This window comes from Sylvia atricapilla, chromosome 5 (genome assembly GCF_009819655.1).
Source record: "Sylvia atricapilla isolate bSylAtr1 chromosome 5, bSylAtr1.pri, whole genome shotgun sequence".
Taxonomy (NCBI): domain Eukaryota; kingdom Metazoa; phylum Chordata; class Aves; order Passeriformes; family Sylviidae; genus Sylvia; species Sylvia atricapilla.
The window spans coordinates 52,246,248-52,259,652 of NC_089144.1; the positions used below are offsets into that span (position 1 = coordinate 52,246,248).

The 13,405-nt window shown below is 40.1% G+C and overlaps 1 protein-coding gene across 2 annotated transcripts in view; it reads right to left on the reverse strand.

Annotated features, from left to right (window-relative positions):
* PDE3A (phosphodiesterase 3A) overlaps window positions 1-13,405 on the reverse strand; it is a 159,853-nt gene that overhangs the window by 35,727 nt on the left and 110,721 nt on the right. The window contains exon 1 of one of the 2 annotated variants that reach the window (XM_066319505.1): window positions 2,960-3,031. The exons of the other annotated variant lie outside the window; for it this stretch is intronic. Within the exon in view, the coding sequence (XP_066175602.1) occupies window positions 2,960-3,031 (72 nt within the window). Of the gene's footprint in view, window positions 1-2,959; window positions 3,032-13,405 lie in introns of those variants that run through there. 2 annotated transcript variants of the gene reach the window in all.

Consider the following 13,405-nt stretch of genomic DNA (forward strand, 5'->3'; position numbering starts at 1 on the left):
GTCTGTGAACTGACAGCTATATAGTACAACTGCAAAGGTCTGAGGAACTTTAAATGCTAATAAAGAACAGTGAGACTTGGATGCACACAGAATTAGAACACCTAAAAAGGCAGGAGGTATCTGGAATTTCAATGTAGAAGTGACATTTCAGCCTCTCTTGGTGGTGCACCGACACCCACCACAAATTCTGCATGGAGTTGCTAATTCAAGGCACTCCAAGAGTGACCACCTTCCCCTGCTTGTGTCTCTGACACAGAAGCTCAGTCCTGCTGCTACTGTTTGCAGTGTAGCAGGTGTACGTGCAGTTTCCCAGAGAGACCACTGCAGCAGATTCTGTACTAATTTGCTTTCATGTATTTCTCAGAAAAAGCTAAAATACATAGTTTGATAAATGGGGAAGTTACGTCTGTGAAAAGAGCATAAGAGCTGCTCAGAGTGGCACAGGAAGAGCATGGAGAATTGGTCAGACTGAGGAGGAGAGTGAATAAAGCCCTAGTCAGCAATGACTTGTCAGTGACAGCATTCATGGACCTCAAAAAACAAGGAAAAGAGTAACACAACTTGACACTGCCTCGTTCTCAGAAAAGGCTTTACAGGCAATAAAAAGTATTTCTGAGGAAAGTGATATATTAGTTAAGTACAGCTAAACCTTTTCCTTCTGTCTTCCCAGTTGCATAACGTGGACATCAGACCCTTGGCAAATAGATGTTTCACTCCACTGATTCCTTCCTCCTGTCCTACTTCTTGCTAAGACTGAGGTAAGCTGCAGGACCAGGGGATAGGCTTCCTCACTCACCATCCTCTCCTGCAGCTACAAAACCAGCCTCTTCCCACATTTCTTTGCCACGCTATGAAATAACATAAACCAGAAACAGGTTAATCTACTGGAGTGCTATTTCATCCTACTGAAAAAGAATTAACACCTGAATTAAACTTCATGGCTCTTTCATTGCTTAACATCTCAGGAGTGCATGCAGAAGATACTGGCAGATGCTAAAGAAAACTCTTAAATTAAAGGACAAGGCTTAGGATGGGAGTAATTCATTATCTATCTTAACTTCAGCCATGACAAACAGACCAAAGGGGAGTGAGACAGAATGCATCATTCAAAATGCAACAGAAGCCTCTTATTTTCAGCAAAACTGTGTCATCTACAGTTTGTGTCATCTACAGCTTGAAATTCTATTAAGCCTGGAGTTGTTGACCATCAATCAGAGACAGAGATTAATATTTCTATGAAGTAAACAAGTCTGACTAAGCGGGCTATAAGCAGAGATTCTGTACAGCAGAACTAATATTGTGCAAAGCAGCCAGCACTGTTCTCCATGATTAGTACCAAGTGGGGAGAGGGAGAGCCCTTCTCCATGGTGGATTTCTGCTACAGGGCCTCCAACTCCCTGTGTTGTCACGTGTGTTGGTGACCCTTGCCTTAACTCTGAGACCTGCCAGATTTGTCCCAGTCAAATGCCAGGCTGTCATGGGTTATGTCAGTTAAGAAGTATGAACGGCTCATCTATCTCAGAGTCAATTTAGAGCACAGTAAAATTTAGACTAAGTAAAATTACAGGTATTTAAATTATTATTTTCTATAAAATTATTGCAAACTGAATGCATGAGAACATTTAAAACTGTTTTTCTTTTTAGAGTCTCTACTGAAAAACAGTAGAGAACCGCATATGTTTTGCAGACCATTATTCAGAAAGTAAATGATCATGTGTTTCCCTAAAGGGCAAAGAAACCTGGAATTTAATGTAAATCACTATGTTGATGTGAAAGCAAGAGAGTAAACTGGTGGAAATTTGAGATTAATGTAACCTCATATACGCATATGAATTGTATGTATGCACATACACACACATGACACATGCACACAGATATATATGCAGGGAGTCTTCTTTTAGGGTAAAAGTGCATACAAAATCCATGTTCAGTCTTTGCAAGCTGTTTTCTACTAATGTGCATAGCCTCTGTATGAACTGATTTGGATTCTTTCCAAACCACTTTACTCACTGAAGCTCCAAGGCTGGATACTCGGGAATAGTGGCATGAACAACATTTGCAATCAACACTAACAAACCACTAATTTGATAAAACAAAACAATGAGGAGCTAAGATAAGGTGAACTTAATTTCACAATGGTCAGTGTTCATTTACTATCTGTGCCAATAATTGTGAATGCAGTTTCCTCCCATGAATTTTGGATAACACTGGCTTGCTGTTCATTTTGTGACTTCATTCCAGTCCTGATTTCAGCAAAGTCATGCAGTGACTTAAACTGAAATGCTCTGGGGGCATGAGAATGAGAAAGCAAACAGGCTCGGAACAAAAGCAAAATGAAACAGGCTCATTTTTAACTAAGATAAGAAGAAAAATTAATTCCTTACAATGCTGAAAAACAGCTCGTTTAGACCACAGTGCCATCTGGAGTTCCTAAGTGGGCTCAAATGCACTTGCTGCATGTTTTGAGGTTTCCTTTTATGTACAGAAATAAAACAAAACAAACCCTAAACCACAGTGCTGCATGTGCGGGACCAAACGACAAAAGTTGCATGTCCCAGTATCATACACATGATTTTTATCAGGGCAGGAAACAACTGTAGGGAACACTCTCTTATTCAATATGAAAACAATATTCTGGAAAATTTTAATAATAATTTAGAACTTTTAGGCTTGAATAATTTGTTTTAGAGTCTGTAACATGACTAGAAAAGTTTTCAAAATTTGCATAACCTTCACTGGGGTTTTCTATTACAGTCCACAAAATCCCCTTTCTTTGTGTTCTTCTTTGTGTTAAATTATATTCTGCACAAAACTCTAAGAATAGCTTTTTACTCAGCAGGAGGAAAAAGCAGATAAAGCTGTGCAGGAAAAATGAATTTAGGAAAATAGGAATAACAACTTCCTTTAGCCATAAGACCCGAGAGATAAATTTAGGCATGAACTATTCCTGTTGGCTCACCTGTGGAGCAGATTTGACATCCATACGCTTAACAGACGCCTCACCACAAAGAAAAGTCTTCCCCCTCCCCATTTATGTTTTACAAATGATTCTCATCCAGCTTAACTAAAAAACACCACTCTCTCCACTCTACAAAAAGGGCGATTATCATGATGACACAAAACCAGTCGAAACTTAAGCAAGGAGAAAAAAAAAATCAAACCAATTATCAAATACAAACCACAATTCATTTCACACAGCCTCATGTTAGGGAGAAATAAAATCTTCATTTGCTGTGGCTTTTACAAGGAAAAGCAATGAAGGCAGAGATGTTGGCCTTTCACCACGTTACACTCAAGAACACTCTGTAAGCAAAAGAATGGGGGAGGCGAGGAGAAAAAAAGAAAATAAAAGCGGCATCCAGCGTATCTTCAATCTTCACACAATTACGAGCAACTATAAATCACAATCTGATAGGGTTTCCAAGTCACATAATAAATGTTCAGGCCAAGCTGTCTGGAAACAAAATTAAAAGCAAATATAATTCTCCATTATTTTAATGTCCACAGAGCAATTTGAAGGATAAACATCAAATGGCTTCTATGGAAATAATGAATCATTTTAAAGGCGCCACAGACTTAACTACTCCATCTTCCACTGAATGAATAAGGAAAAAAAGTGTGCATGCAATTCTTTCACATTTCACTTTTCTCTATTTAAAGCTCTAGAACGGGAGTGTTTTTATTTTTATATAAATATTTGTATTTATTTTAGTTTGTACTAACACAAGATTTCAGATTTTCTCTTCTCTGGCGAGCAAAGAAGATGTTTCTGAGAATCTTTTCTCCAGCTTAATGAAGCAGAGCATTCCTTACTGCTCTCTGGAGGTCAACCAGCCACAGGCTCTGTAAGGCACACTCTTTGGTAGGGCTGAAAATAGCATCTTCCTGTTGTCTCATCACACTGATCACAGAAAGCCTTTCCAAGGCACCCATGTAGTCACTGACTTTGCTACTGAGTCTTTAAAGCACCCAGAGCCACACAACCATAAACCAGACACTGAGGCACAAAAGATGAGCCCACAATGAAGGAAACTAAATCTTTCTTGAGCCATAATGATTTAATATGGATTTTAATATGGGTTCCAAAATGCTTGGGATGGCACCACCACAGAAAAGCTGACCTACCTGATAAGAATTACATTGAACTCTGATCTGCAGAGCAGAAAACATCATGACTGCCACATGAAGTGTGTCTGTAGCATGAGCACAGGCCAGAAAGATGCCAGAGTCCAAGGATCACAGAGCAGCCAGAGGAAGTCTTGCAAAGTAGTTCTGTAAACACAGGATCTAACCAAATGGGTCTCACTGGAGTTACATTTTTTGTCCCCTCCCTGTACTGCAATGACCCCTTTCCTCAGCAACAGGCCTGAGGCCACAGGGTCAGCAGGAGGCAGCCCTGCCTGGGGCTAGATGTGCATGTTGTTGAGCAGCCTCACACAGGGCTGGCTCTGTAATCTCACAGTATATTAAACTACCAGTTTTCTATTACCAAGCAAGGTCACTGATTTGGACCTTCCTCCTGTATCCCATCATGGGCTAACATAAAATTTCAAGGAAGATAATAATCTCTGAAACTTCCTCCCACCTGCCACATTTGTTTGAAAGTGTCACAGAGGAGCACGACCACATAAGACAACTTTCATTAGAAAACCAGGATGACAACACCACCATTCCTTAAGAAAGAGACATTGGTTTGAGAAGGAAATACTTTTTTCTCCCTTTTTATAAAACCTGTGGAATGTATCACTGTCTATAGCACACTTTGTCTGGGGAGACAGCTGCAATCCCCACATCCTGCATCTCTACCTTAGGTGACACCACTCACAAAGCTCACAGTTACAGCTGACTAACTTTCTTCCATTACAGGATCTTTCAGTTCGTGACAGCTTTGTCAGCCAAAGAGCTCAGACTGAAACACATACTGCCAGGTATTTGTCTGGGGTGAATTATTTTAGTGTTTGAGAAAAATTGCTCAGACATTTACAAGAAGACTGTTGCAGTCTTTTATCCATCCTAAAAACTCTTTGTAAACTGATACCATTTAATCTGCAGCAGGCACTGAAGGTACAGTAAGGCCTTTTGCTTTCCCTGCCCTGATATGTCCAGATTTGTTTGTGAAGTTCCTGGGGAAAATGACACCAAAGCTAGCCCTGCAGGACCTCTGTGAGTTGTCAGAAACCTGCCACCAAACTGCCCTAAGTGTGCTCACCTCCACACTGCACGTGTCCTGCAGAGTGCACAACATTCCAAAGGGCAGAGGATCACATTCAAGAAACAGAGAACACATTTGAGCTGTTAATGCAGTTTTGGTGCCATCTGTAACTTTCAAGGGAGACTCTCGGTTCTTGCTTTCAGGTCACCTGGCAGGCTTTTCCATATTTGCTACACACACCCCGAAAGAAAACATCCTCGTGGTCACTAGCAACCAAGCAACAGTAAAAAGATAGAAGCAGAAATAATCTCAAGGAGTGGGAGGACTGAATTTGTTAAGATTCAAGACCTACAGAATAGGAAAGTCTGAACCCATGTGGATGCAAGTACTGGACACAACCCAACGTAACATAATTAAATCTCTGTCATTTATATCTGACAGAAAGGACCTCAAATGAACTAACTCCACTGGTACTGACATAAAGTAGTACTTAATTTTCCACATTTCCTCCTTCCACAGCCGAAAACCCTGGAAGGCAGAGGAAAAAGAGGCAGAGGGTTGTCCCGGGACAGTACGCTGGGGGGCACAGCATGGCAAGGGGCAAGCTGCAAGCAGCCATACACGTGCCCTGCCTTGGGCTCCTTGGGAAATCCCAGTTCAAGTGAAGACACTCAGACAGTTGGGATGACCTTCTGCATCAGGCAGCCATGAAGAGGATCCAGGGAAAGCAGCAGCTCCTGGAAGGAGGCAAGAGCACAGGCTGAGCTTCCTGGCTAAGAGCCGCTGCTCGCAGCTTGCAAACCTCGTGGAAACTCTGACGCTGGTATTTGATGTTCTCAGCAGAGCCCTGGGGACTCAGTCACCCAGTTCCAAGGGACTTTCCGTGCTATTTGGCTGCCTAAAAACATTAAACTATCATGACTATCCAGCCCAAAGAACTACTTGATGATGTAGAGCAGATCACCAAGTCAGTTACAGTCAGGGCTGATTACTTTAAAACTAGACACCCCTCTAACTAAACTAAGAATTTTAAAAATTATTGCTTTTAATTAAAGCACAGCAGATGGGAAAAATTAAATTCTAAATGAGGCTCAAATCTGCTTTGAGTAACACAGACTGAGGAAAACAATTCTGTACTTCGGAGGCTGTCCTCAATTGTCTCACATTATTGTTCTCCAGTTTGTACATCAGATGGTCACAAAATTGGTAGCTTGTAGCTGATGGTTTGTGTTCATATGAAGAAAAAAGTGACAGTGAAGACAACTGTCGTCAGCCCCAACTTGAGCTGCAGTAACACAAGCTGGTACCCAGCAGCAGTGGGGTGCTGGGTGCACACACAGTGGAGGATAAGCCATCTATTAATACCTGGTGATCTTACCCATTTGAGTTTATAGCTCCAACATCCCAACTGCCTGCTTAGAATGGAAAGCTATTTTAATTCTATGGTGAACTAAAACAGAGCAGCCAAATACACAGCATGAGTAAAAAAAAGATCCACTGAAAGCAATAATCACCATTCTGCCTTCTGTGTACTAACTAATCCTCCCACATTTTCAACTTGACAGTCTCAGTTACACCAGGGCAAAGCCAAAGGAGCCACACAGTACCATATTTTCTCCCTTTCAAAGTACTTCAGGCTCTTTTGGAATGTGACTTGAGAAGCGACATCACAATCAGCAGCAAACTGCAGAAATATGTATAAAAATAAACCCAGCTAAAGATTCACAACCATCTCAGCCCTTCACTAAGAACTGCTGAACAGTATTGAAAAGAGCACCATCAAATATCATTAAAAACATAATGCAAATAAATGCAGCCTCTAAATGAAGAGAAAAGATTGGAGGGTCGGAGTGAGGAATTGCTACACAGGGTGTCAAGTATATTTTCAGTTACTAAAAAGGAGTTGCCATAGGAGAATAAACTGAAAAGAAGAGAAAATCTGGTAAGGTTTTAAGAATGAGTGTTGAAAACCAGAATAAGAAACTAGGAAGCAATCATCAGTGAAGCTGTAGATAAAGAGCCTTTAATGTTCAGTCTGTTCTTACTGGAATTACAACAGGGATTTGGAAATGACAGCAGGAGCCAGATGTATATCTTGGGCCATGTTTCCCATATGCAGTAGCAACAGAGCAGAAGGATCCCATGAAATCCTCCAGTGACCATGAACACTTATGATATTTAGTGGTCCATTTTTAAGAACCGGCTTTCTCTGAAGCCAAAGACAGGCAGTGGTATACTGCACCTTATCAAAAGGATAAATCCTCTGCACATCAAACTCCAGTGAGAACAAATTGGTCCAATTTCAACATTTTTTTCTTCTCCATCAGACATTTTGGTTTGCATTATTTCAGTTCTCCTGATTTTAAGCACTCAACACTAATACCAGTTAATAGCCACTGAGTGCTACACATGCCTCCTCCTCTTTCTCATGACTTCATGTCACTAATGAACTGCCCTGTGAAACGAATTAATCATTTTTCTGTAACACTTGGCTTTGGATTCTTATATTATGACTCATTCAAAAAAACCCAGCTGTAGCCCTAGGGACTAGCAGCCCCCAAATCCTTCATCAAAGCTGCTGCAGAGCTATTATTATTCTAAAGTACAAGCTGCTAACATCTAAAGCCACGACCTGGAAAAGTCACTCTAAGCATGCACTAGATGTAAAAATCCCACCTCTCCTAGATTATTTATAGGCAGACTCTTCAATGAAGATCAGAAGAGAGGGAAACAGTAATTAATATACAAGAAGGATAAAACACTATTCTCTACATGCCTACTATGATATTAAAGGTTTTTTTTTTGTTTGTTTGTTGTTTTTTTTTTTTTTTTTTTTTTTTTCACTTACCACAGATATAAACTGACAGACCAGCAAGCCCTGAGGACTGCTTTCAACCTACTTCATCCTTGACCTGCAAGGACCAACTTAAAGACACACTGGGTTAGTTTATACTGCGGGCTTATTTTGACTTTGCTGTCACAAATGGAAAAGAAAAAAAAAAAAAAAATAAAAAAAAAAAAATAAAAAAAAATAAAAAAAAAAAAAAGCAAGCCTGCTGAGATACAAGGTACACAGCTGATAATCACAGGTCAATGCCTGCATCAGATGGCCATTTTCAGCTACTACTATTCTGGCCTTTAATCTACACATTGGATGCTAAAAGTTGTAGGATTTTCTAAGTCGTTTCAGCAATCTCTAATTTCTTCCATGTAGCTGGTGACTGATTTGTCTTGTGCACAGTTTTAATCTAAGAAAAGCCTTACTTTCAACTTGTGTCTTCTAGGTTTTGAGCAGTGCTTGACTTGCACTTAAGAGCAAAAAAAAAGTAAAATGCATATAATATTTCTAATTCTGACATCCTGGCTGCTTCTCAATTCTAATTAGAGATAGACCCAATCTGTACTTCTGCATCATTAATATCTCACCATACTGAACTCTGACTTTCTGGCTCAGGGTCTGCACTATTTTATGAGGGCCAAACACTTCTGTGTTTTTGGAAAGCTTGGATTCAAATTCACATCTAAATATAACAGCACCACTTCTCATTTACAAAAGGCAACAGAACCATAGAGACCAAAAAACAGACACAGATCATGAAGCACTGGTGCTTATGCTGGCAACCACACTAGACAATGATTTCTATCTCCACAGTGAGTTATGTTTTCTGCTTGGATGTGGATATTAAGAAAAAAAAAATCAACTGTGGGTTGCACTTTTTTTAAATAATGTTAAATATCCTTGTGAAGCTGAACTTCAGTGGTTCGTCTGAATCTGCTCCAGTAATAGAAGCACTTACTACTACTGAGTAGGTCAAAAGTCTTAACTGAATTTTCGAAAGGCGGTATAGAAAAGAAGTATGAACAAATTGGTTTTACCATATAAAATCAAAGACTTTAGAAGATACATCAATACAGAGGCTTGATTTTTTAGCTCAGAGCTGATCCTGTTAATTGGTGCACACAGTATTGAGCTGTTTGCTGATGAGCCTTATAATCACATGATTCTGCCACAGAGAACAGTGTGGTGTCCTCACAAACGAGAAACAGAAGCTCAAACTAGGCAGCTCAAGGATTCAGAGTGCACTGACGACTTTAGACACACACACACACACACAGGTATTTTGCATTGACAGAAAAAATACTGGGTTTGGAATTTCTGGCAACAGAAAGGGCTTTTTTGGGCTTTGCTTCACCAATTTTAGAGCAGTTTTATTAAAAGATAGGAACAAGAAATCACATCAACTTCTCCAAACTTAAATATTTAGTTTGAAAATCATGAAATCAAGTTCGTGAGTTGTTATGGAACTTCTCAATTCTAATTAGAGATAGACCCAATCTGTACTTCTGCATCATTAATATCTCACCATACTGAACCATAACCAAAAGGTTATGGCTTCTCTTTGTGAAGAACAGCCTGGTGCCTATATTTGCATTGTTTTCTGCATTAGACTTCTGTAGAGGCTTAGTGTGTGTGTCTATTGTGGTCAGAGGCTCATAGCTGAATTAAATGGGATCCATAATGGATTAGACTCCAGAGATGACTTCAATATTCAGGTTCTTAACACTGGTGACCTAAGGCAGGCTATTGAAGCAAAAGATCTCTCCCCAAAGTCAGTTTAACTTTGAGAGGTTAAGCTCAGAACAACAAAGATAAAAGACCAGTTTAATCACAAGAAAACACTTGACTTCATACCCCTGACCTTGGTGAACAGTCACGCACATCTCTCATCACAATGTGTTATGTAAACATATTTGTTAACAAATTGAAACAGACCACCGGCTAAATTGTTTGCCATAAGGTGCTCTGACTGATCAGCTGATGAAGCATATGGATTCTGTCTGCCTAATTCTCTATTATCTTTCTGACTGCTTCCATCTGAATGTTACAAGTGGTCCCAGATATCCTATTTATCCCATTAAAGTAAAAAAAAAACCCAAACATAAATTGCTGATCGACTCTCTCTGTACGCCCTCCTTCTTCTCCTAATGCATTTGAGAGACTTTTGGCAACAACATTAGGAAACAACCTTCTGTAGAAAGAAGAATCACTTCATTTAAATGATTTGTTCTTTTAATTACTGTCATTCCCAGCCAACACAGAGCAGAAAACGCATATCAATAATGCTCACTGTGCAACAGGTTGGCATTTCACCAGGAATCTGAAGACTGCCCTTAATCTAAGTAAAAATTTATTTGTATCCATTTCCTCTTTTAATGCAAGTTACAACTACTGTGGAGAGTAAAGCTGAAGCATTCTGTATCATGCTACAGCAAAATGAAATACCCAACCAAATTAATTATGCACAACACTTCAATCCACATGCCCTTTTATTTTTCACTGACAGATAAAAAAAAAATGTCTGATTTCCTGTCAATAGAATCAAGGTGGCACAAGAAGAAAATGTGATGATATCCCACTTTGTTCTGCCTTTTAGGAAAGATGCCTTCAATTAGGATGGCATTTTTCTGGCATGGTATAAACATGCCTTTAATTCATAACTAACTATATAGTTACCTAATTCTATACAGGTCCACAGTAATATACTTCACACATGTTAATAGCTCAGTTTAAATATGGGAAAGGGAATTAACTGGAGAGAAATCAATTAACATTTAGTTGGCTGTTTTTTAAACAGAGAAGAAAATGCAAATCAAAAACTGTCTCTAAAGACTATTTAATGTTTTGTGTATAAAGATGACCGAATAAACCCGTGCCAGCTACAAAAAAACAGACAAGTTACAAAAAAGACTTCACATTCGACTCTGAAACCTGATTTGTCTGGGTTTGGGTATACTTTGAAACCAGTCAAACAAGATAAAGCCATGTTCTGACTCTACATAAAATTTAGAGTCTGCTTGAAGGGCTTGCTTATGTGACCAGCCTAAATGCAAACCTGCCAAAGGACATTCCACCAAGTGCACAAAATAAATTATTTTTAAATAAAACTTGTCCACGGGCAGACTCCTACCCACACACAGTAACTATTTCTGCTTGTAAAATGATGCTCATTTAGCTCTGTATAAACAATTTATGAATCCACCTTTAACATAACACAACCTTTTCTCCCTGCACCGAGCTGACAGCCCACAGAAATCCCCACAGGGCTCCAGAGCAGCAGGCTGAACTCTGTTTCCCCTCGGGCAGCAGCAGCAGCCCTGGTGATGATCCGCACGCCAGCCCTTCGTCACTGGCCAGAACATAACGAGGGAGGAGATCAGAGAGCAGGTCTTGTGCTGGAACCCAGCCACAGCCTCGCTTGGAAACCAAGCCAAGGCAGACTGGGAGATCCCAAGGGATGGACCAAAGGAACCCAAAATGTCCCTCCTCTCTCTGAGGGTTACTGCCTGCCCAGCAGTGTCCCGCGGGCACAGCAAAGGGCAAAAGGGCAGGAGATGGGGTCAGGCAGGGCAGATGTGAGGACATCCAGCTGCACAAGTGACCATCACACCAGGAAAAGGGGATGGGAGCGAGAAAATCACAGAAGACCTAGTCTGAACACTTATTCCAGGCTAGAGCACAAACACTTCCATAAATGAGCACACCACCTTGTGCCAAGTGACCACTCCAAGCGAGTCAGTTCCTCGGGAGAGGGTCTGAGGTCACAGCCATGGCACAACTCAGCAGAACTTTTCATACAGGGCATTACGATCCCGCAGCTTTAGCTGCAAAAAAGCCTTTCCCAGGGATCACCAGATGGCACTACTCTTCCTTCGAATCAGGACTGTATAGCTCTGCTGTGCCCATGAAATGCCATCATCGATTTGGGAGGAAAAAGATCTTAATCCACGTTTTTTGTATATTAGCCCAGCATTCTCTCACTGTTCACATTCTTTCCTACGATCTTGCAGATCTTGTGCAAACAGCAAGGAAATTACTGCATCTGGGGGAGGTGGAGGGAGCCTCATAACGTTTTGAACTGACTCTCATACTAAAATATTCCATAGCAGAGGGATTACAGAAGTTTCTCTAGGAACACAAAACTCCCCAGCATTACATGCAGTGCTTGACAACTGTATTAAGAAAGCAGAATTCCTTTCAGAGAAGTGAGTCCTACATGTAAGGTTAACATATACATGCCTCTCTTTTCTCCCCATATTCTATTTCTGTCTGTTACCAGAGCTGTTGAAGATGCTAAACTCTATCTGTAATTGTGCTGTATTTTAGCTTGAAAGTATTTTCTAAATTTGGTTCAAGTTTATTGCACTTTTTTCTCTAAAAAAGAGCTGTTGAGAGTACCCACATACAAATAATAATGGAAGATAGAAAATGAAAGCACATTAAAACGCTAATAAAGAAACATCAACACAAAAAGCAATGTTTCCACATGCACGTTAGCGTAAGCATGCTTTCTTTCAGTTATTGATGTGAATTGCAAAAAGATGCAAAGTATTCACATTTGCATGTCTTCAGTTGAGTACAAGCTGATGTCAGGCTGTGGATTACAACTAGTTTGGGATGGAAGGAGCACATTCAAATTGAAGTCTCAAAACCCTCTGATTCTTGCTGAGAAAGAGTGATGTTTCTTTTTTGCTTGTTTGCTTTGTGTTTAATCCACCACAGGACTCATCTGCACTCAAGACTTTACAAATTGAAAAACTGAGGGGCAAATTAATCTTGCAGAGTGACTCCTCTAACTTCACCAGGAGTCACAGCAGAACTGAAGTCTGCCTGCTGTGCTTATGAGCTGAATTCCCTCACAAAACAGATATTTTGTCTTTCTCTGAGCAACTCTCCCCCCTTTCAGCTCCCTAGAAGTTGACAGGCTGTTTCCTGCTCCATGATCTGTGAATCACGATGTGAACGCCGATCGCTACTCCCCGGTGAAATTAAATTAGGTATCGGAGCACAGCATGAGCAATAACTTTCCCTGAGATGCCAGCCCTAAAGAAACTCTACATTTTCTTCCCCTAGCTGAAGAATGAAGAATGGAGTTACGAAAACAGGGTCAAGTTGGTTATTACTCTTCATACTCTGCAAGATCACCCCATCTGCTCTGAGCCAGTTTAAAATTATTTCTCCACTTCCTAGTCAAGAATATAACAGCAGCATTATAACAGTAGAATATAGTAGCATTTATATATTTTATAAATATATAGAATTTATAATAAATTTGAAGAGTCCAACAATTCATTATATTCATTTGTGTGTTCTTCTGTAACCACTTAACACCATGTGAATTGCAACAACTTTTAACATACACAGAACACCACGATAAATCACCAGAACTTAGTGCATGTCATACATCTGGGAAA